Source organism: Lacerta agilis, chromosome 10 (genome assembly GCF_009819535.1).
Source record: "Lacerta agilis isolate rLacAgi1 chromosome 10, rLacAgi1.pri, whole genome shotgun sequence".
NCBI classification, from domain to species: Eukaryota; Metazoa; Chordata; class Lepidosauria; order Squamata; family Lacertidae; genus Lacerta; species Lacerta agilis.
Genome location: NC_046321.1, coordinates 32,800,351 through 32,825,885, shown reverse-complemented (window position 1 = coordinate 32,825,885; position 25,535 = coordinate 32,800,351). Strand labels below are relative to the sequence as shown.

At 39.6% G+C, this 25,535-nt stretch overlaps 1 protein-coding gene across 7 annotated transcripts in view; it reads right to left on the bottom strand.

Moving 5' to 3' along the window:
* ANKS1B (ankyrin repeat and sterile alpha motif domain containing 1B) overlaps positions 1-25,535 on the bottom strand; it is a 336,209-nt gene that overhangs the window by 100,046 nt on the left and 210,628 nt on the right. For all 7 annotated transcript variants that reach the window (XM_033163008.1, XM_033163011.1, XM_033163012.1 and 4 more), the window contains one exon: positions 22,786-22,938. In XM_033163008.1, coding sequence (XP_033018899.1) covers positions 22,786-22,938 — 153 coding nt within the window. The remainder of the gene's footprint in view (positions 1-22,785; positions 22,939-25,535) is intronic.

Below are 25,535 nucleotides of genomic sequence, written 5' to 3'. Positions count from 1 at the left end.
AAATCTAATTGATTTTAGTGAGTCTGTTCTAAGGATGACTAAGTCTTGATCCAATGGGTGTAATCAATCACTATGGAACTAATAAAATGATGAATTATTGTTGAATCAAACTATTTTTTAAAAAAGGGACCACTTTTCTAGTACCTGCAAAATCTGTTGGAGAATGAACATATTCAGGTAATTTAATTTTCCCTACGTTAACTGAGTCACTTCTTTATGACTAATTTTATAATGTTTTATTGAAATGCAAGCATTAAAACACCCTTTTGCCAGTCCTCCAGAAAATCATTTAGGTGGAAAGCAGTTTAAAAATGAAAATATAGGTTAAGTATATCCTGAGGTCTGTCAATTTAGTTTTTCTTGCCAGCATGTGGCTATTTTTCTAGGGATAACTTGTTGTGTAAAAATGTAATGAGAAATCTGTATATCTAAAAGAGAGCTGATTGCCATTGCCTTTTAAATAATTGTTGTACAATGGGGTTTGTTTATATGTAGCATATTATATATACTGCTTTTGTAACAAAGCAGAACCCATGGTGGCATGGAGTTTCAAAAGGCATCAGGTAAGCCAAAATTATGCTTGAATAAATTATGCTTGATAAAGCAGCTTACCCAAAATGCAAATGGAGGACTCTATGTATCTTCTATTCTTTAGAGAAAGTGCTGGAGAAGTGATGGTTCATTAAGTCCTTGGATGGCACTGCTTCCAGGGATTTTTAGAGCATTTCCTGCTGGGGCGCTATGTTAGATATGGTTGTCCAGCTGCCTGAAAAAAAGGCAGAAGAACAAGCCTTCATAAAACATAAGGGGTGGGGTGTAGAGTGTTATTGCTTTGCTTTATTTTTCATAACTTACAATTGTAGGGGAAACTAGCAACTTCTTCCTGAACTTGATCCCCAAGACACATGATAAGCCACAACACAGAACAGGGTTAGGTGTGCTTACGGTAATCTCTCATTTAGTGGAAGAGTTTAGTGCCAATTAGGGTAAAAATACTTCACTTTCAGCAAAATATATGCATAGAAGTTTGCAAAATCCACAAAGAGACACTCTCACATAGACACAGTGAGATGGAACTGTTGTATGTGTAACTGCATCCTGATGGTGAAAGACCCATCAAACTTGTAATATTCTTTAAATATTTCTTCCCTAATGGTTTTCATGGCATAAGACTACACAGATAGTGTTATTTTCACAGGCACCATACACTGCAGGGCTTTGTGGATATCTCCTTCAATAAGCATAACCTCTCATTCAGTTATTTTAAAACTGTTGTAACCTGCCTAGGGACCTCATGGTGAAGGGTGGGTAAGAACTCTAAATAACAACTTAATCTCCATGAAGGCTTAGAATGAATGCAGTGAGCAGTGGCAGAGGAACAGGAGTGCAGGGGGAGCTCACCGCCCCCGGCAGCGCAATCCCAGTAGGGTGCCATCGTGGCTGCCCCCCGCCTGCGCGGGGTGCCATGCCCCCACAGGCGGTGCGCCACGCACCCGGGTGACATGCCACGCCCCTGCAGGCGGCACGGCCACTGGCAATGAGTTGTCCTTTCTGATCATTCAGATGATGTTCATGTCTCCAAATCCAAGCTCGTGGAGATGATCATGTTCTGCACATAGACAGTCAGATCACTGAGAAGTTTCTCTTATATAGTTGAGAAGAACTTTGGAAGTGGAATGTTTGACAATAGTAAATGAACACCTCCTGCCTTCAGGCTACCAAACATATTCAAACAATAGTCTCCAAGAGATCTTTCACTTTCAAGATACAATGCTATGTACACGAGTAGATCCCACTCATGTGCTTTATGTGGTTGTGTCTCTGGAAGTGTATACTTGTGGATTAGCAAACTCTTATATGTAAACAGCTTCTACCTGGGGTGTGTCATTGTTGTTGTTTAGTCGTTTAGTCGTGTCCGACTCTTCATGAGCCCATGGACCAGAGCAAGCCAGGCGCTCCTGGAGTGTGTCATTGGTAGTTTGCAAATTAAATATATCTGCACTAAAGTTACAGAACTAATTGAAATCAATTGCTTAATCACACCTAAGGCTTTTGCCAACAGAGTTCAGCTTAAAGGTTCACAAGTGCATTGTGTGCTCTGTCTATTAGGGCAAAACCACAATTTTCTAAAAGAGCTAGATATGTTTGTATACAGTTTCAAGTTGGGTAAGCTAATTATGACATACCAATATTGCACAAAAGTCCATGTTGCAAAGTCTGTTTATGCTGAGTTGATTTTAGATCCTTTGCTGTAACAAAGCCACCTTGTATTTTGTAAAGCAGTAATAGCTCAATGCCAACACACTGCAAGTACTGTAAGCAGGAATTAGGAGCACATTTGCACAAGTAATCACACCTCTCTCCTGTATAGATACACTAACTTAGAGATGCTGCATGGGGCAGATTCACAACTAAGTCAGGCAGAAAGTATCTGTACAAATAGAAAGTGCTTGATATAGAAGATGTTCCTATATAGAAAAAGCATTTCGATATTGAGCAAATGGTCTAGAGTGCCAATGAGAATAGAATGTAGATAACAGCAGACCAGCAGGCCATTATGTACCTCAAGCATTATGTACCTCAAACTGTATTCATTGAAAGAATTTATTCGCTGCCTTTCCAGCACTCAAGGCAGTGTCCAAAGAGAAATAAATAAAAAAACCACAAACTTAGCAGCCAATTGAAACAGAAAACAACACTATAAAAACAAAGAAAAAGCTACTCAGAGGAGCCAAGGGTCAATTGCAAGAGATACATTTGGCACCTTCTCTGGAAAGCCAATAAAAAAGAGGAATCATTTATGGGGGCCAAGGAACGTAAATATTTATCAAGACCAGTCCAATTTCAGAATTATTTTATGGAGAGACACCAAGAGTTTCTTTTTTACAGTAGTCAGAAAATCTGCTCTGATTTCCAGTGCAACTACTTAAATTGATTTTAGGTTACTTCCATGGTAGCTTTCTGTACACTAGACCAGTATTTCTCATTTTTTTGGGGGGGGGAGGACTGACTGGTGAGACCCACTGGAGACAGAGATATATATATCCACCCTACTCCAATACTTTCAAATGCAGACATTTATCCACCTTAAAAAACCAATAAGCAACTTACTGTACCTACCATCTAATATAGTAATATATTATTTATCTACAGCCTAATATCATAAACCTTAAACAAAACCACTGGGAAAATTTCCTTCCTAAAAACCTCTGCTTTTTAAAGATAGCAGTACAATTTTATCTACAACATTTTCTGTGATATTAACTGTGAACTTTTTAACCGTGACATTAACTGTTAGGCTCATTATTAATCAAATTGCTGCAATGATTGCAATAGAAGTTAGTAAAGCCTTAACGACCATTCACCAAGTGTGAAGTCTTCCAGCCAATCCTTTCTGTTCATTTTACTTATACAGTATTAGGAAGTCTGAAAAGGAAGATCAGTTTTCACAGATGGAACACTCAAAATTTATCTGGTGGCTTACAAAAAAATAATTGGGGGGAAAGGAGAAACATTGAGCATTAAGAAATATACCTAAACCCAAACTTGTTTCATTGATAGGTAGCCGTGTTGGTCTGCCATAGTCAAAACAAAATAAAAAAATAAAAAAATTCCTGCCAACCTGAAATTGAAAGAAAACACTGAGTGAAAGCAAGTACTCCATTATTCTCAGGGATATGGTGCCCCCTTTCTGGAAAGCAGAGTAAGGAGTGATGCTTTTGCACAAGTGCTGGCAGAACTCCACAGCAGGAAGAAAGTTATTTGGAGTTCATTTCTGTCACAAGGCATGAAGAATTCTGAACTTGAAATTGAAGTACTGAATGTTTTAATCCTATTTGCAATCATGGCATACTTAAGCAAATAGGCAAGATATAAATAATTGTAAATAAATAAAATAATTTTGACAGGGTTACCATTTACCATTTACCTTGTCAACCACCCTCCCCTCCACCTCAATACCCTTCTGGAGGTCTGACTAGATCAGACAGAACAGGTACCCAATGCAGCAGAAACATTCCAATTTACAAACTTTTTAGAAGGAAAAGATGTGCCTTTTGAAAATTTAATACACAGAAAAACAACATCAAATTGGTGCCTCTTCATTTTGGGAGGAAAACTTTAATTCATAACCTAAGAGGCTGAAGAGATGCTCAGCCAGCTAAGTACAATTCTCTAAAGTTGAAGTGTTCAAAGGACAGACTACTTAACTTTCTGTAGAGCTGACAAGCTTCTACAGTATTGTGTAGTCACCAGAGAAATCAACTGCTCTCATGCGTCACAATTTTATTTTGGAAAAGCAGGAGGTTCCCTACATCTGCAGGATGTACTACACAGTTTATCCCTTCTTCTCGCCTGTCTCTGATGAAGGTGTGAAACAGGAGGCTTGAGACTTCTCTAAGAGCTGCAAATAGGTGACATGCAAAAGATCTGTGATTAGGATGCCCTGCAAACTGATTTAACTGGTTTAAATAACTCCCATCTGAAGCAGCTATTTGATATAGATAAAATAAGATATCTGCAAGGATGCACATGGTTTTCCCCCCTCCCAGGGGAAATAGTAGCTCAGTGAGGCAATATAGATCAGAAAAATGGCACATGAGGAAATAGGCTAAACACAGCACTATGGTCTTGATTTCTCCCTCCTTCCAAGGGCTACTTTGATCCCCCCACCCCAATGTTTCACAAAAATGCTGGAGATCCTGATCATGAATGTCCTACATCAGATCTAGTTTTGTCCCAAGAGTGACAAATCTTTAAGGGAGTTGGAGTTTCCTTAGGCAGAATTCAGCTGCAGATCTAAGCTGCATTAGCTGTCCTTTGTGCATGTCTAGTTACTTCCAGGATGGCGGTTGCCATGTGTCTTCTGCTACTCAGCAATCAAAATGGTGATATATGTGTGGTCTGAGCATACCTTTCTCACTGGACCTCTAGTCAAAAATAAGCAAACACTGGAGATACTTTGGAAGCAAAATGCATGTATTCAAATCCATATTATATAAAAACCCAACGTTTCCCCATTTTAATTAATGCTATCATTTTAATTAATCCTATCATATCTATCCATTCCATTTGCCAGCTGACCCATATAAATGACAACATGGCCATGGGGGTTCAGTATTTTGAAAAAAATGATTCTACTTGCAATTAAAATTAATCCACAGAGGTTTTACCCCAAGGTCTGAAAGGCTAGACCGTTCCTTTCTGATTCATACAGATAATGATGAGCTAGCTACCGTAAGTCTAGGAATAAAGAATCTCTATTTTTCTTTCACTTGCCATGACATCTTTAAAAACATAATTTCTGAAAAAGGGAATTTCCACTTGTTCTTCCAATGCTAATCCAAAACTCTCATCTATGGTGTTATATAATGTATTGCTTTCAGGATCTAAACACTGTTTTCAACATTTAACATAATTCAGTTTCCAAAAAGATATTTGTACATCTTCCCTGCTATTCTACCCAAAGCTTTCACAAATGCAAACATATGCATTTTTTCGTTACTGTGATAATTACACCTCACAAAAACAGGTTATTGAAAAACAAATCTTTCTGCATATGCCATTTATATTATATTCCCAGTATTCTAAATGATACTATTAATTCCAAAGCTGCATAAGCCACAATGTTATTTTAAAGCATATGCTACAAAATGTTGCTTTTTTGTTCCTCTATTCATGTAGAATGGATCCCTGCACGATATCATCTGTTTTCACATTGTAGTAACACATTTGATATGATTTTTTTTAAGGTAAAGGAGGGAGTGTTTTTTAAATAAGGGCCCACGTACATATGTCACTATTAGTAAGACAATTATTCTCACAGTGTAATTTTTTATTTCTTCCCCTAATAATAATAATACTTAATTGGGGATTATATGAGTTAATTCCATTGGACGAAAAGTCTGTGGCACTTTGTGACAGCAACAGAGGAGAAAATTTATGTCTGTAAATCATGTGTATTCTAAACGATGGATATATTTCAGGTTGAGTGAACAATCCAGAGATTTTGAATGGTATTTCCTCATCCTCCTCAAGTCATTCTGATCAGAAGTGACATTTTTCATAGGGGAACAGTTAGGGCCAGAGGCGCCAGCTTGGGAGGGCAACGGGGGGGGGGGCTGGTGTTGTGTGGATAAGCCTTGCGCCTCCCTCCCTAAGCTGGGCAGAAGCTTCCTGGGCTTTGGGAAGACCAGCCTGGTCCCCCTGGTCCACTGACCACATGCCACTGATTCTGATCATAATCTTATGATCTTGAGGCCAAACTAGAAATGATCAGAACTTCTGAGGTGCTGTTTTTAAAAAGTAAAAGCAACTCCATACCCTGAATTATGGTCATGGTATTGGGGCAGGAAATTCCCCCACCATGCTGTTTTCTAGATGTAAGATGTCCTCCAGAGTTGCATATAGCAGTATGGAGAAAATTTAAATCAGAAAAACAAAACTGGGAAAGCAAGAAGGAGGGTTAGCCCCCAATTGTCTAGTGCTGCTGCCTTAACTTAACCCCTCTCCCAGAAGTTGTTATATTTCATTTAACCAGATTACAGACCTCCCAAAGTCACGTGTTCCTATTTTCCAAGGATGTCCCTGATTTACAGAAGCTGTCCTGGTTTCTGATTTGATCCCGGAATGTCCCACTTTTGCTTAGGATGTCCCTATTTTCACTGGAAAAATGTTGGAGGATATGAAGTTATCTGACCCCAGAGCCGTCTGAAGGCAATCCTGTATCGGGAAGTTTTGTTTAATGTTTAATGTTTCATTGTGTTTTTATATATGCTGGAAACTACCCAGAGTGAGTGGGGCAACCCAGTAAGATGTGTGGGGTATAAATAGTAAAATTATCATTATGGAATGGGAACGTCCCTATTTTCATTGGAGAAATGTTGGAGGGTATGTTAGAGTCAGGAGCTCTGTTTTGGGCAGGTATCAGATATACTCAGAAGCTCCTAGCTGCTTCTGAGTGTTTCTATTTCTTGCTGAAAGTAGAACAGGGGAAAGTGCCAAAGTGAAGCCATGGCTGCAAAAAAAGTGCCAAAGTGAAGCCATGGCTGCAAAAACAATCAGAAGCGCATGCCCTACCTTTCCTTTACAGTCCTGCCTACCTGTCAAGGTAGCCTGCAATGGGTTAGCCACTTTCAGCTCTGGCCTTCTGGCCAAAATCAGTTCCCCACCCCTGCTTGAATATCTACAACAGTCACATGCCTGCAACCAACTGCTGCAATAATTGGAAGAGAGACAACAAACAAAACATTGCACTGAAAACTTTTAAATAAGACAGAAGGTCGAACAGAGAAAGATGCAAGGTTCCTTTGCTAGAGGGAAATGTCTTAAAGGTATATGCTTTTCAACTTCAGTTTTCAAGTTTGCTCAGCTAATACAGAATTGGATAGCAAAAAAGGACATTTTAAGTGAAATTGCATAAATGCCTGCTAGTTTCTCAAAAGTTGGTCATGCAAATGTTTCCCATTGTTATGAGGTCCAGGATATTATTTATGGAGAAACAGCAGCACTACCACAAGAGTTATTATCACTACTTTTACAAAGAAGTGTGTAATACTTTATCAGGCACAGGACCAAGAGCTGGCTGGTGTTAACTGTAGCCCAGATTGAAAAGGAGGAACAAATGGAGCAGGTAATCTCTAGTTCAACCCATTACTACTGAGATACTTCACATTTTATAGAAGGGTAAAATGCAAGATTAACATTGGAGTTCAGAAATCATACTTAATCAAACATGGAAGCAGAAATTATTTATTTTCATTGGAAATATTTGTCAACTTGCTTTTGATGCCTAAATGTATGGGCACAGCTGTCAAGAACAATTTTTTTTAATGTCTTCTCCTATCAGTGTTTCAGAAACATTATCTAATCTGGTTACAGGTAGGTAGCCGTGTTAGTCTGCCGTAGTCGAAACAAAATAAAAAATAAAAAAATTCCTTCCAGTAGCACCTTAGAGACCAACTAAGTTTGTTCTTGGTATGAGCTTTTGTGTGCATGCACACTTCTTCAGATACCATTTTCTTTAACTTGCTTATGTCCAAATTGGTAGTTTTATTGCACAGAATACTTGGGAAAACAACCACAACTAGAGTTCATTCTCCTTTTGAAAAGAGTAATCGCTGCATTTCAGTAAATTTCAACAGGATTTAAATTTGCATTAGAGTCAAAATTATAAAAAAGTATTTAGCACTGAACAAGTTGATTTTAAAGGTTAAAGTGCAATTTTGCGCAACAAAAAAACTGTACAATGGTTGAAAGAAAATGAATGTTCTTAACTCTTATAGAATTTTGTACTTCTGTTATTCAAAACTTTGCTTCTATTAATTAAAATAGTAACATCCACTGCTGCAATTTCTACATGCAGCTCCCTCAGAAAACACTCAAGATTTCAGGTGAAGGTTAAAGAAATAAAGTTATTAGTCAGTGAATTAAATACCCACTTTAACTTGTCAATAACACCTTACGAGTAAAGCAATTTAGCAAATAGTCAGATTGAGGTTATGATATGTACCCTGTTTATACATATAAACACAATGGCAAAATAAAATGCCAGTTGCATGACGATAGAGTGTTTGATACTTTGTTAGAAGAACACCAGATCCACCTAGTGGAATGTTCCTTTACTGCACTGATTTTATGCCAATTTGTAAACATTGATTACAAAATAAAGTTGGTTTTAGATAGTAATACTTATCACTGTGCTCTGCTGTACCTGGGTAAAGCCTGAAGAATTAGTAATCTGTTCCACACAATTACACTCTAAGGCATTCTTAATAGATTAGATAATATAATCCAGATTATATTATGCCTCAATATAGAAAAAGAGAAAGCAAGGAGCCCCACAAAGCAGAAAAGCAGTTACATTTAGGAAGATAAACATACATGGTTTAGATAAATGGGTTTAGCTACAAATGAAAAGGCAAGTTCTTGACTTCCCCCCAGAGAGACACTGGCTGTTCAAATCATTTCCCAATGCAATCTAATGGAAACTCATTTCAGAACCAAACGTAACAATGGGATAATTTAGCTAAGAAAAGAAATCCTTTGTCAAGATCTGTCTCCTAAGATAAAGATTTCAACACCAGTCCACCTCAAGCTGATATCACAGCTCCAATTACCTAAGGGACAGTGCTTATGGTTTAAAACAGAACAGATTCTAGTAAACTTGACTCCCAAGCTTTTCTCCATTTCAACAGCATGGGGAGCCATTTTTTGTGGCTGTTATAAAATGACTGAGGGTCAGAAACTTTTGCAGATGTACTGCAGATTGCTCAGAGATCTACCAGGAAATTTAAATCTACGTACTTTCTGCCTAGCCCAGGAACAGGAGCTCAGCTGAGGTGACTGGTTGGCAACTCCATACACCTGTCTTTCCCTTTCAAGATCTATTTCATCTGGGATGCTGATCGGTAAATTCTCTGACATTGCCACTTTGTGGTTGTTGTTGTTGTTTAATGGGAGGGAATGATAGATGGGGGCTGTCTGTCTTTATCTTACTCAGCAGTGGGGAAGGGAGTTTGATGTTGCTGGGGCACTGGCTCTGCCACTTCCTAATCACTCAGGTTCCCTGGACTTTTGAGGGGTCCTGCTACTAGGAATCACAGGTACTCTATAGAACAGGTCACTGGAGGCTGCTGCACTCAGTGTATTCCTGTGGCTGCCCTCCTTGTGTGCCCTTCCACCCCCCTTGGCAACAACATATTCCCCTTCCTCGCCTCAAGGAGGACTGTGTGCGCTCTGTTCAGGCCCCCTGCTATGAGCTATGCAGGTGCTGCGTAAACCCCCTACACCCTGGAAAGCAGTTCCTGCCTGGAAGACCAGGGGACTTTCTGGAATAGTACGGGAGATGGTGCAAAGGGCTGCAGTAGTATGGGAGAATCAGAAAACACTGTGTGCCTCACTTTGCCAGAGTATAAGTGCTTTCCATTAGTGTACTGCAATGCCAGTACTGGAAATAACCCACAACCTATAGGTAGAAGGTAACTTATTTTATTTTTGAAAAGATTGAGGATAAAATTTACTTCAAAACAACAGCCATCATAATGAAAAAGCAAGTTGCCTTCCAAACTAAACATTACTTTAATATTGTTGAATCAGCTGGAAGCTGTCATCTATTCTCTTTTATATGCTTGAGTGCAAATATCTGTGTTGGGAGTTGTACATTAACAGTTGTATATGCACAGAACATCTGTTTAGCTGCTCTGTGTCATTTCTTTCAACCCATAACTGTTTCCATTGCATTTTATTAAACTGACTTCAAACATTTAGCACAGACAGGTCATGCTTTGGACATAATGGATTTATCTAGGAGTTTGGACTGCAGCATGGTGCTCTCCAACTATTTTGGAATACAACTTCCATCGGCCATGAATGATGTGAGATGCAGTTTAACAACATCTGGGAAGCACAAGGTTGATGAAAGTGACCCAAGCAACTCATCTGCAATAGTTTCCCTTCTAATTCAGTGTTTTGGAATGATGTCTGGGGCATCTGAGGGTCGTTATTTGTTCTTTTAACAGCACTCCAGCTGGTGGAGAAGGTTAAGCTAACTGCATAGATTGGTGTCAAATAATGTCTACTAGAGCAGTGAGCTAACACACTGAAACACTGACAAGACTATAGTTTGTTTCTAGAGTGATGTAGCTACTAAAATTATTTCTGTTGATTCCTCAGTGTCCTAGTGCTTAGCCAATCACTGGCACAAATGACACTGTGGACTACTATCTTTCAGTTATTATTGTGAGCAAGCCATTGGTTCCAGTCTTCCATAGCGAGCATTTAATATTCAGTGGAAGAGGTTGCTAATTCAGTATATTTGCTGTGCCTAATTCTTCTGAATATAATGCAGATATGGCTAAGCCTTTTCTGGGCCTGAGGGCCATGTTCACCCTTGGCCAACCCTCCAGGGACCACATGGAAGTATTAGGTGAGGGAAAAGTGGGTGTGGCTACTACACTCTCAAACAAAGGTCGATACTTGCCTCATCTTCAGTATATATTTAAAGCACAATGATAACCACTTCAAACAACCATAGCTTCCCCCAAAGAATTCTGGAAACTGGAATTCATTAAGGATTTGGAGACTCCTATTCCTCTCAGAGTCACATTTCTCAAAGTGGTTTCACAATCAATCCCTCTTCAAAGGGGACTATGGGAATTGAAGCTCTGTGACAGGAATAGGAGTTTCCTAACAACTCTCAGCACCCTTAACAAACTACAGTTCCCAGGATTCTTAGGGGAAAGCCATGATTTTTTTAACGTGATATCATACCTCTTTAAATGTATAGTACAGATAGGGCCATTCACACACCTCTCCCCTTAGCTGATCTGTACTGATTAGCTGAGGAGGGAGGGTTATCTGTCACTTTCCACCTGTCAAATTATCAACCTGATATTCAGAGAAACAACAATTTGCACCTCCATTAGGTCACTGGGCCCTGTCTACCCCAGGACTGTGTTAAATGAGGCTTATTCCCAGGTAGAGTGCAAAGTCGTGAAGCCATAACTTAACATGTTTTTATTTCAGTAATGTGGATTTGTATTGGTATGGTTTTGCAGATAAGACACCAATGACAGTTTCTGAGATCTTTCAGGCAACACAGATTTCTTACTCAGGTATTTTTGTTGCAAGGCACAATTCCTCCCTTGTGAAACTTTCGGGAATATTTTAATTCATATTTTGCTTCAGAAAAATGCTGTATTTTATGTAATTTATATAAAGTTTAATACATGAAAAACCTAGGGGCTAAAGGGAGTGGGGGAGATCAAAGAACTGAATAAAGGCATAGCTTATCTATCTTATTGCCAGGGGGGAGACCTCCTCAACTCTGCAAAAACTGAAGGGAATAAACATACATTATTTAAGACTACTGGAGAATGAGATATATTAACTAGAATTAATGAGAATAAATTACAGCAACTGGCTGTAAATAATAATGAAAACTTCCCCCAAAGCAGGAACTTTTCAAACTGAGGAACCGTCATGGACGTGGCTGAAGTTGCCAAGCTTACCTATCAAAAATAGTAATACATAGAAGCAGAGGTGTAACTTTTTCCACTTACTATGCAAGGCTCTTAAGTCTGATTCTGCATTCCTGACAACTCAGAGAGAGAAGAGAAATGTGACTCATCTCTCATCCACCAGTCTGACTCCAATTAGGTTGACAAAAATGATTCTGATGAAAGGGGGAGGGGATCAACTCTTACTTCAGACCCGTTTAGGTACTCTTGCACTATCAGCTAAATATATTTCAGTGGTATATAAATATTAATACATACACAGAGGTGGGTGTACATGCAATGGCCCCAACTAGAACAAATAGAGTACACACATAAACCAACTTCTAAGAGGATTTTAACACAGGTTTGTAGAAGCGTCAGTACTCTGCCTTCTTCAATGACTGGGAAGCAGTAAAGAAAAATAGCACAGGGAACTAAAGAGGGGGTGGTTTTGTGCACTACACTTTCTCTCGCAAGGTTAAAGAGTTCTGCCAATCTCAGAAGATGAAATTTGTGTTGAAGTGGAACCCCTCCTTTCCAGGCTTTGACCTAAAAGCCAGCCAACATGTAGCTATTTATTTTTAAAATGTGAATTTCCTGATAGACAGGCTGCATGTAAGGTGGGGAGGCCTCCTGGATTGTCAACAGAGTGTAATAGTTTCGCTGTGTTCACACCATGAACCAGGGGGCTGCAGGAGAAAATAAGTATCTTTCAAATTTCTTGAAAGACCACCTTCTTCACTGCTGACCCTGGGGTGTTAAGATTGGCAGAGAAGACTCTTTTAGTAGTTCCACCACCCTCAGCAATGTGGTGAATGGCAGCCCAGGAAAGGGGCTTTTTTCTGAGGCTTCTCCTGAATTGTGCCACTCCCTCCCCACAGACGAGCATCTAGAAGCTTTGTTGTACAGTTTATGGAGGATGCTGAAGAAGCACCTCTTTACCAAGCCCTTGACTGTTAAGATATTTTGTTTTGTGGGATCCACCTCTTTTGCTGAAATTATACTGCTCTGTTGGGGCTGGAACAGTTTTATTTGTTTTAATCCTTGTAACTTTTCCATCCATTTGTATAATTCTGTATCCTATTGCTGTGACCCTGGGACTTTATGGTGAATGGTGGGTATGAAATCTTATAAAGAAAGCAATAAAATAGAGAAGCAGGCTCTGATAATATGGGGGTCAAGGAAAATGGCATAATAGGTCAGTGAGTTATTGATGGCATGTCCACTGAGGGATTGTTCAGAAATTATTGGATTATCTTCTATGTTTTATTCAACTCAGCCCTAATAGTACTGCTTCCTATATCAGTGTAATAAAAAGGGGTGAGTCTACCTTCCCTTTCCTTCACTCCGCGCTGCCAAAAGAAGGAAGTGACCATAGTGCAGGGTGACAAGAAGAACCTCTTCATCGTGCTTTCCTCGAGCAATGGCAGCAGGATCTTGAGACGGGTGAATTGTGGGGGGATGAAGATGGGGGAGTTTGGGGAAATTTGTGGGTGGCAGCAGCAAAGGGAAGCACGTGAAGGCCTGCCAGCCAGCCTGGATCATTCACTTTACTTACTGCCCACTCATCTGGGACACCCACTCATTCAGACCCCAGCTTTCCCTTGGTTTGTTGTGCGTGCATACAAGCAGGCAGGCAGGCAGGCAGGAAGGTGGAAGTGGCAACATGAGGAGCATAGGAGAGCCTGCCTGGGCCGGCTGCTTTCCCACTTGTGCCCCCGCCTGCCTACTTTCATCGCTCGCTCACTCTGCCAGCTGTTGTCATGCTGTTGTTTGGAATGTTCACTTTATCGTTTACCCCCTCTTTACTCTTCCATAAAGTCTGGGCCCTTGTTCTAGGCTGTCTGGAGCTGGAAAAAGGAGGACCTCCTCTTGCAGTATAGGGCTGGGCTGCAACATTACAACTGCAGGCTTTTAGTGTCTGCCAATTTATTTGTTTTTTTCTTAACTAAGCACCCTGCTTACTCTGCTTGACTTCCTTGCTAACCCCCTGTCCCCTGCCAGTTCTCCACCTCACCCACCTACTGTGGCTTTTTCAACCCCCTTACTATCTCCCCACAGTTCCTTCCACCCCCATGCTACTTTGCACCTCCCCACACCCTTTAAGCAGCTTGCTTGGGCTGGGCTGGCACTCCTCACACTACAGTTGGCAAGGCCACCTATTGGTGGTCATGCAAACTTCAGAGCATTGTGACATTTTGCATTCTTATGTATATAGGAAGAAAGTCAGCGTCTAAATGTATGAAATATATCTCATTTCAGGCTACGTCAATCAACAAGAACATTGAAGGTGAACTAAAATTATGTGAACATGTTTGTTATTTAGGTCTGGAAGAAAATCTTCACATTATATCCCCCATTGTTCTTTAAAGTTAAAGGGTTAAAAAGATAAAGCACAGATACTTTATTCAGAGCTGCTCAAATATACTGTAGGCAGTGGTTGCCTAGGGCAACAAACCATTTAGAGACTATTTATTTTATCAGTTTACTGTATGATGGATTGTAGGCTGTAAAGGGAGGCTGTTTTTTTAGCTTATGTAGAGGCAGTAGAAACTCTACATTCACCCTGAGTCTGATTCTGTATTTCCCCCATAGGAACACTCCATGCTGAACCCTTGAAGGGAGCCTGCTCTCTAAACAGCAAGATTTATGATAATGCATTAGGCAGTATGTCAGGTCAATTTGTTGTTGAACAATGGAACATTCCATCAGGACATTTCCAGGAAAGTATTATCTGTTTGGGATAATTGGGACAGTTTGTATAACAAGATACATACCTCACTTAATAGGTGCATAATTTCTATTGCCATAGCCACAGCATGATAGAATAAGGGCATCATTCTTCAAGTGGAACACAATAGGCACCCAAAATACTCAGCTTTGATTGTCACAGCTTACAATTGCTGCCAATCAGCAGGTTCAGCAACCAAGTGCAATTTTTCAGAGTGTAATGGTGTTCAGGAAGGAGAGGGGGAAATTACTTGCTTAAAAAAACAGAGGGGGTGGAATATCCACAAGAAAGTAGGTTGCACAGTTATAAAAAAAAAATACCTGCATCTTCTTCAAGAAAAAAGAATAGGAAGATTTAGCACACACACTTAAAGCAGAAAAAGGAGCCATGCCAAAAGCCAAATGTTTGCATGGTCCATCTGTTCAAGCAGTCAGATGCTTCAGAGGAAGTGTGAGACCAAAGGACAATTTATGGATAAAGAGATTAATAAAGATTCATTTCCTCTGGTACAAGAGCTTTAGATACATTGAGGACGGCTTGCATCCCCTGACCATGGCTACGAGTTTATTCTGGATTTTCATGACTTCACCTCTTCATCTTAAACCACTCCTTGCTTTTAACATCATCCCATGGTAATGTATTTCACCGGTAGTACAGAAGTGCAAATTACAATTTGCCTGGTTACTTGGGTCCCTATGATCCATTGTCTCCTGTTTTCAGCTTGATTTTTTTTTAAAGGTGCATTCAGCACTGAGTAAACCTAAAAGATCCATGCTTGAATGACTGAGCCAGTTCTTTCAGTTGCTTGAAGGATCCTGCTTTACAAATCACTGATTATATATTGTTTTTACACCTGATACCTCATAATGGTCTGAGTCACTGCAATTATCTGTGCTAATTTAGTTCTGTATAATTTCATTCTCTTCCATTTGCCTTCTTCTCCATGCCCTGAGACTGGGTCACTTGAAATACGAATATTTCACTGTTGATTATTTCCTTATACAAGGTGAGTCTTTTAAAAGAGGCCCCGTGGAACATATGTACTCTGTATCCACGGGGCCTCTTTTAAAGGACTCACCCTGTATTTGCAACTTAGGAGGAACCAGCTAAGGGCCAGGGGTGCCAACTTGAATGAAATATTGTGGGGGCCCAGGTAAGCCCCTCCCTGTATAATTGATCACAGGACATGGCGCATGCACAGTATTTGAATGGTAATGCCCATCAACTTTGTGGGCGCCTGGCCCATCAAATATTTTATTGTGAGGCCAAAGCCTCCACGGCCCCTAGGAGTTGGCTCCTATGCTAAGGTTTCAACCACACTTGCATTTGGTCTCTGACTTCTAGGCACAGGTCCGAGAGATTTTCCTTTTCTCCTGCTGCTTTCCCTGGGAAAACCTGCTGTTTAGTGCTGAATTGGAACAAATGTCAACTGGGCTTTCTGAGAATTGACGTTTGTTCTCATTCAGTGGTAAACAACAGGTTTTCCCAGGGAAAGCAGCAGAATAAAAGAAAAACCCCAAAAGTCACAGAACAAATGGAACAAAATTATGCGACAAAGCAAAGTGTGGAGGAGCTCCCACAAAAGTGCTTTTAATGCAGTTCCTTGTTCTTATGAAGGTTAAATTGGAAGTAAGTCTCCAGACAAGCTTATTTCCAAATCAGCGTGCACAAGATTGCAGCTTGGCAGAAATATTGGCATCCATCAGAATCTTTCACAGATCATCATGTCTCAGCAATTTAGCTGCTGAAGCAAGGCTCAAAAAATAAATGACTGATTTTTATTTTTGAGTGTGCACCAGCAAAGCTTTTCTGCAAGGTACACGCTTTGCTTCCCTTCAACTTTTCTCTAGCCTTACGGTATAGTGAACAGCATTCATTTTTTACTGAAGAAACTTTCCCCACCCACTTTCCTTTGACTCTGAGTCCTGCTGAAACCTAAGATGGAGTGGGAGGAAATGACAGTGAGGAAGATTTGGAAAAACTACCACAGCTTACACTGAATTCCTGCCTTCAGTTAAAAACAGTGCAGTCTGTTTTAGAAAGAACTCGGAATAAAGGAAAATGTAACAAATGGACAATCACAAACCACAAGATAATAATGTGTATTGAAAGCTCAAGAGTTAAGCATGGTCTGAGATGCCAGTCCAAAAATGTAATAAATTTCCACATTGCATTAATTTGACACATTCTTGCAACAGCAAACATGATTAGTTTTACAGAGTACATCTGGGAGGCAACAGCAATAATAACCCAAAATAATACCCACTCAATACACATCAACTAAGAATATGCAAGGATTGATGAATGGAAAGTTCCATGCTGCAAATGTGGGCAGGAAACAATAGCAGAAGAAACAAATGGCAACTGCAAAAAAATATTGCAGTGTGGAGCTGCTCCTGTTCACTGTTCCAGTTAAGTCAGCCATGCCCTCCTCCACAACACACCATTCAATGCCCCCTGCCCACCCGATTTTCCATTTCGCAAAATGGCTAGTCAGCATCCCATGGCTACAGAGTATGCTCAGTCCTCATTGGGCTGTTTAGGGTTGTTGTTGATGTTTTTGTCAATTTCAGGTTTTCTTAAGTCTGCTCGTGCCTATCTCTTGCATGTGTATGGTGCCATTTAGGGGAAAAAAAGTTACAAGTAAGACACTTAAAAAAGGAAAACTGGGGTACTGGTGGAATAGAATGTAGTGTCTGGAATCCTGAAAAGAAGCAGTCTACACGGAAACATTTAAGGATTCTGGACTCTCCATTCCATTCTACTACCTCTGTTTCCCTTTTTTAACCTCCAACTGTCAGTATGCTGTGTCCACATGGGGGTATGTTAAATTAGCCTGTCATTGTTTGAATTACCTATTCAGTCAATGATTTTGTTCATTCTACCATTTTTATAGGATTTTTTCCCTCTGTAGTGGCCTTTGAAAATATGCCTCACTCCATATATGGAATGGCACATACTAAAGCATGTTATACTCACGGTATACTCACTGCAGATGGGGTTCATCAACCTGGGAAGGTAGCCCATCTAGAAGGAAAACTCTGATCCTAAACCTCTACGCTTTTCCACCCAGTATGAAAAGACACAGAACATGGATAAATGTGATCTTTGTGAAATCAGTTATCAATTCTTTAGATTACTGCAGATTAATACGAACACACAGGCACTGACAAAGCATTATGGAGATGAGGGGAAAGATAGGGGAAATTACTATATGCCATTCAGTTTGTATCAGCTGGTGAGGGAAAGCAAAACTAGACATTTAGGATTTGTCTTTTCAAATATGTCTATAACAGCTTTATCAAAATGAATTTCATATAATGCACCATTTATCTATCCTAGAAACTATAAAGAAAATCCATATATTTGAAGCTCAGCTTCTTCAAGAAAATAGAGATAGCACACTTAGTTCCTTAGCAACATAATGGAAATGTAATTTCAAGCACTCTGCATATGTGTTTGAACAATCAACTTGCCCTCTATCATCCGCAAGAGTCATTTGCATTGTAGCATTTTGATTCTGCTTATTATCTGCATGATAATGGAAATAATATAATTAAAACTCTAAAGTCCATTATAGAATGTTGCAAATGATCCCCATATAAGTGTGTGTGCCCACAGCCACCCACACGGTTGAATACTCTCTACTACAACCAAGGACTGCTCATCGGTGGTGCTCACTTCTCCAGCAACTACCAATAACAATTTTTCTTGCAAATAAATACAGTTGAAGGGGACAGCAGAAGGGAGATTAACTGAGAATGAAAGGGAAGAAAACAGAAGGCCTATAAATCCGTGGATGGCAGATAGATAGAAAATATCACCCTCCTGCTGACAAGTGTTCATCACTCTCTGGCTGCAATGTAAGCAATTCAATGATACTGTTGTTTCAAAAGGCTCCAAAGAACCAAAATAGAATAGCTGAATGAAACAAATTAAACTTTTAAATAAAAAGAGCAACAAAAGTTCAGGGCTTGGAAGAGTATTAGAAACACTAAAGGGATTAATGGGCAAGGGGGAAGAAAATATATAGCCTGTTTGACACCATGCTGCTGTGACTTTGGCTTAATTATTACTTTGGTGCATGAAGGAATAGCTGTTGAAAGTTTTTAACAACTTTCACATGGTGAAAGCAAAAGCCTGTTCCTACCCTAAGCACAGCTTCCGTTGTGCTCCAAAATCTAAGTCAAGGATCCAGTGCACAAGCATAATTCCTCTAGGTACGAACAGGTAACACGCCCCTTCTCCTTTGTCTCTTTTGAAGCATTGGAGGACTGATATGTATTTAGCTTCGTTTGGCACTTGAGCCACAGAAAGCATCCATTTCTCATCCAGTCATCTAGTAATTTTCTTCCCCCTCTCCTCTGCTCTAGCACTCTTTCCCCTCTTCTGCTCTAGGCAAAAATGAAGGAGGAAGCTTGCTCTACTCCAGCTGCCAGTCAAGTTGCTCATGGAGACTGAAAGCAGAGTAATGGACAGAGCAAATGGGTCCCCAGTATCTCTTTTGCTTGCTCACCGGCTGATACTGAAGGGTGGGAGGAAAGGCGGGGAGGAAAGTAATAATCAGTACTGTATTTGCTGTTATTGATCAAGAGAAAAACTGAGAGTTCAGGCCTCTCCCTATCCTCATTTCTCAAATGGATGAGCAAGGAAAAAATAACCTTCATGCACAGGCTTCTGTGGAGGTATAATCATTTCCTTCAAATGCAGAATGGGAATTATGTGACACCTGTAACACTGCTGCTTCCATAGATCAAAGTGGTTGAGTGGACATACATGGGGGAAGGTGGTCCCAAGTTATACTAATATTAATACCTTGAACTTAGCCCAGTAGCAAGTCAGCAACTGAGTGCAGGGGTTATATGTTTGCAGGGCCTCACTCTTGCCAGTAATTGTGCTGTAGCATTCTGCACTAACTGTAGGTTTTGGATGAAGGGCAAGGGAAGCCACACATAGAATACATGGCAGTAATCCAGACGGAGTAAATAAAATATACTGTACAGCATGATGCTAACTGGTATATATGATAAGCCAAGTAATATTAAGAAGGTGCTTCTTCGCACAGAACACACGCCAGTGATGACCGCCAAACTGGATGGTTTAAAAAGAGGATTAGACAAATTCATGGAGGACAAGGCTATCAATGGCTAGTAGCCCCAATGACTATGTTCCACCTCCACTGCCATAGGTATTATGCCTCTGATACCATTTGCTGGGAATCGCAGGTGGGCAGAGTACTGCTGTGCTCATGTCCTGACCTGAATGTGGGTTTCCCACAGGTATCTGGTTGTCCAATGTGAGATCAGGATGCTGGACTAAATGAGCCACTGGTCTGATGCAGCCAGCCTTTCTCATGTTATGAATATCAGATGATTAAATATACAAGATTCAAAGGCCTAAAATATTGCTCACCCACTTACACCAGCTAGTCCCATTGTTTTCCATTCTATTTATTAAATTTCCCGTGGCATTCACTCATTCTTCATTTCCCACCCTTCACCCTAAGGTCCCAGGGTGGGTTACAGGATTAAAAACAATTAAAAACAACTTACAACCATAAAAAATATATCCACCCCAGAGCTGGGAGAATTCTAAAATGACTGGCAACCACAGGTCAAATTTCCGCAGATACATGTTTTGATAAAATACATCAAAGGTCAGAAAGCAATGGTTTTAAAAAATGTGAGGGTGCTACAGTATGGTAAAAGCACCCTGCAATGCATGCCTTTACTAATCAATGCCTTAAAGTGCTTAGCATGATTCTCACACAACTCTCTTGAAGAATATCCCATGAACTGGATCAACCCCAGCTTCTTGCACAAATAATTATATGGACAACTACATTGGATTAAATGTGAATGGCTGATTTTGAATCAATGTTTTAGATGTATTAATCTAAAAATAACTCTCAGTGCTACCCTGCATAAATTTACACAGGAAGCAATTGAGAAGGGACTGCAAAACAATACATTAAAATGTAGAATTGAGCAATAGCAGCTGAAGCTTTTGTTTTTCTCTCAGGCTTCTTTCTTTTACTCATAGTGTTGGAGAAACCATGTTGTTAGGAGCAGTTTTGGGGGGTGGGATAACAAAAACAGATCTGTGACAGCTTTTTCCTAGTCCTCTGATTTGAAAAGGTGTCATCTCTCTCAGGACCTTGTGACACAAAATGCAACAGTCAGCACTTTAGTAAAGGGAGATGAATCAAGTGAGCATAAACTTAGCAGATGAAGCTAGTGGCCTCACTCCTATAGCACAAAACATTATTACTATAAGAATCTCAGTAGCAGAAATAAATACTCCTTCACTAAAGTGAAGTGAAACGGAGAACAGCATAAATTTTCTGTAATCCCCAAAAAGACCAGAAAGGGTTCCTGCTTTAATAAATGACCTACCACTAACAAGACAAAATGCATGCCAGACTGTGAAGATGTTCAAATAAACATTTTCTCACTGTGAAATTTTTCTGCTGGCCTTGAGGGAAAGCATTTGTTATGATAGCACATTTTTGCTTCAGTCTCACTGATACTACTTTCCAAACTCCCATTCAAACCATACAGTTACTGACCAACAGAAAAGGGTAAGTGTTGGATACAGAAATGAATGTTATAGACAAAATATTTTCACAAACAAAACTTTGTACAGATTTTATATGAACCACAAAGCAAAGTATGACTTTTATTAAAGAACCCAGAGAGTAGGAACAGTTTTTTTTTTTACACAAGATGAATACTGAGATTTCATTTCTTTTCTTTGTCTGCGAGAAAACATCAAGTATGCAAAGCTGTTTCATTTCTGAGTATTTCTCAAACTGCTGGTTTGTGAACTTAAATGGTGTCTGTGTGGTTGTGAAATTAGTGATTTTATAATTTTAAAAAGCTATAAAGGGAAAGATAGGATCACATGTTAAGAACAATACTTTATCAACATTCTGGAATTTATGAGGCATGAAAAGGGGGGGGGGAATAAGTGGACACACTGTTCAAGACAGCATAGTCAACTATTCAGACTAGTGGAAGATCTGGTTTATGATTATGGGAAAACTTTGCCCCTGAAGGACCAGGTGCGCAACCTGGGAGTCATTTTGGACTCACAGCTGTCCATGGAGGTGCAGGTTAATTCTGTGTCCAGGGCGGCTGTCTACCAGCTCCATCTGGCATGCCAGCTGAGACCCTACTTGCCTGCGCACTGTTTTACCAGAGTGGTACATGGGCTGGTTATCTCCCGCTTGGACTACTGCAATGCACTCTATGTGGGGCTACCTTTGAAAGTGACCTACAACTAATTCAGACTGCGGCAGTTGGACTGGTGACTGGGAGCAGCCGCTGAGACCATATAACACCAGTCCTGAAAGACCTACATTGGCTCCTAGTATGTTTCCAAGCACAATTCAAAGTGTTGGTGCTGACCTTTAAAGCTCTGAACAGCCTCAGTCCAGTATCGGCCCTTTAGAAGTGTCTCCACCCCCATTGTTCAGCCTGGACCCTGAGCTCCAGCATTGAGGGCCTTCTGGCAGTTCCCACACTGCGAGAAGTGAGGCTACAGGGAAGCAGGCAGAGGCCTTCTCAGTAGTGGTGCCCGCTCTATGGAATGCCCTCCCATCAGATGTTAAGAAGTTGAGTAATTATATAACATTTGGGAAACGTCTGAAGGCAGCCCTGTATAGAGAAGCTTTTTAAGGTTTAATGTTTTACTATGTTTTTATATATGCTAGAAGCCGCCCAGATGGGCAGGGTACAATTTTTTTTTTATTATAGCTTTCTTTTTCATTTTTAAATTGGCAGCAAGGAACTCCTAGATAAATAGGCTCCAAAATTTCTCTACAGTAATGTGCTTGCCGGAGGCCAACAATATGCTGTATACAAGAACCACACCACAGAAGAATCTTGAGCATGTCAGAAGAAGCAGTTCTAAACACCAGATATCAATATTTATCACCCCAAACAAACAGGTTGGTAGGTGCTTTACGCTTTTTTACAACATTTTTTTTTCATTTGACCATTTTTTAAGAATTAAAACTGTGGTGTTCTTTTAAAAGGTAAAAATATATTGACTTACATTAATTAATTCAATATCCCAGATTTTTTTCACAAGGTCCATCGACGTATAGCCATTTATCAGAAAGGGTTTGATGTAATCACCCAGTTCCAGGGAATCTAGCCACTCTGCTACAGAGGTGGGGCTGTAGCCATCGCTGCCTATTTGTTTCATCTGAAACATAAAAACGCCCCACAAAAAGTTCAGTTTTTGTTATTATGTATGGATGTGTGAGAATAGGAGAAGAAATAAGGGATACCAAAGGACCTTTCCACAGACTAATTTCTGCATAATGAAAACACTATAGTTCTCTGGATGAAATTCTTAGGTCAGACCATTTGAGCTTTTAAACTTATTTATTGACATCTGGCAGTGCAGAGTGTAGATTCATAGTATTTTTATGAATGGTTTCTTGTTTTAACGATTTCCACAGTATTGGAGAACGTCTGTGGTAAAACAGTGCAATAAAAAATTGGATGACCAATGTAGCCTTGAGCTGTCTGCCAATTTCTCTCTCACACACAGCCAAAGGGGATAGTCTAGAACAGGCATAGGGAACCTTCGGCTCTCCAGATGTTTGGGCCTACAACTCCCATGATCCCTAGCTAACAGGACCAGTGGTCAGGGATGATGGGAATTGTAGTCCAAAACATCTGGAGAGCCGAAGGTTCCCTATGCCTGGTCTAGAACAAGATATTCCCCCTTTTATGAGTTCTATGAGAAGAAATGACATATTCTCAGAGTCAAGAGGCCTTAAGCTGCCAGTTTTAGTCTCCAGGGCCCTTATTTATAAAGAGAAACACATGCAGAAAACCATAAAGACAGGGATTAATCTAAATCATCTTTAATAAAAGCAATTAATTGAGGAAAACTTATTTTAAGTTGGAAATAATTTTTTAAAAGAGGAATTATTTTATGGCTTCCAGAAACTATTCTCCTGGGCTGTTGGTATAAATCAGCTGGTTGAGAAAACTAGGGTATTTTCTAGAAACACACTGAAATTGCCCTAACTATTGATAAGCTTCCGACTGTTGGAAAATATGCTTCTCACAGTTTGAACTGTGTTTTAATATAAATATGATGTTTTAATATAAATATGATAAGAGAGCCTGTTCAGGCCCTTCCACTAGCTGCCACTTCAAATAGTTGGAGCACCTGAAGGAAGATCTCAATAGCTATCCCTATGTTAAATAGGTGGAAAGGGTACACAGTGAAATGGATGGAAACAGTGAAACAACTTTTTTTTTTTTTTTTTGCAGTGTCAGGAGTCAGAAATTTTCTGAAGTAAGTATCAGGAATAGAGGGACTGGGCAAGTGGGATACACAAAAAGATTAGGATCAGGGACAGTATTTAAACTGGCATAATTCAATGATTTTTAATGATGTAACAGGGGAGAAAGGAGAAAAGTGTAATATAGAAAAGAACAAATGTGTGATGTTATTTTTTGGAGATGAAGATTCAGAGAACTACAAGAGTTACATGTTGATGCATGCTATGAATAAATATTTTGCAGAGATATATTTTTGCTGAAGGAATCAGTACTGCTTTTAAAAGAAGGTGGTTTCTTCCTTCCTCTTTGAAAATGGTTTTAATAATTTCATTAGCTTAGTCAGTCATAATGTTACAGGGAAAAGGTAAAACTTTAAATTGTATGAAAATAGTATAAACAAATGAGCACATGTGGATTGAACATGAGAAGATAGATAAATACATTATTTTTTTAAAAGAACATGACAAATAACTGAGTTAATTTATTTCATTCCAAAAATGAACATATAATGTCCCGTCAAATACACTTATTATCAAGTTAATGTACTTAGCTCGTATGGTTTGTCAACACATAGGATAACAGTAATCAATTCCATATCACATATTTTGGCTTTCCTTTTCAGATCACAGAAAATAATTTTTAAATGTCTAAGAGTAAATGATAATCCGTAATGTCTGTAATAAGGTGAATTATTGTTTCAAATATATATAAGCATATTGTTGTGGGGGTGGGGGGAGGGCATAGCTCAGTAGTAGCTCATGTGCTTCACATGTGTATGGTTAGTTTCAATCCCTTGCATCTCCAGATAGGCTTACATCTCCTTTGAGGCAAAGCAGCTTCCTATTATAAGCTGTCTAGTGTTGGACCCCCTCCCCGCTTAGACTGACATTTTCTGCCCAGCTACCCACCCACTAAAAAGGAAGAACTCGGATAATTTCAGAATTAATTAAATGAAGCTATGGAAAGCTAACCTATATAACAATAACAGCTCTTTAGAAGCTCTTTATTAAAATCTGTTTCAATATATATATATATATATATATATATATATATATATATATATATATATAAGCTGTTGTTTCTTCATGTATCAAGAACCTGTCAGTGCATATAAAAACAGAACTCTTGTTACTTGAAAAGGATGCAGAAGCTATTAGATGGGAAAAGGTTTTTTTATTTCCATCACAGCATCTTCACTGCTTTTGGATGTTACTGAAAAAAAGTGCTGAAAGGAAAACATTCTGAAATGTTTTCTAAGTGTCTAAAAACTGTATAAAAGGTTTGCCAATTTCTCTCAATGGTAGTCTTTAAAACCCTAACCGATGACAGTGATACTTTTGAGAATTGACACTAGGGCTAACCCAAGATCCCACAATTTTGTGCTCCAATTCACAGCTGCAAAGTTGAATGGATGTCTGGGAGGTTTGGGGGGGGGGGGACTCACTACTGCTGCTCCTGACAGTCGCCACATTATTCCTCCAAATTCCCAGAATAACTCCA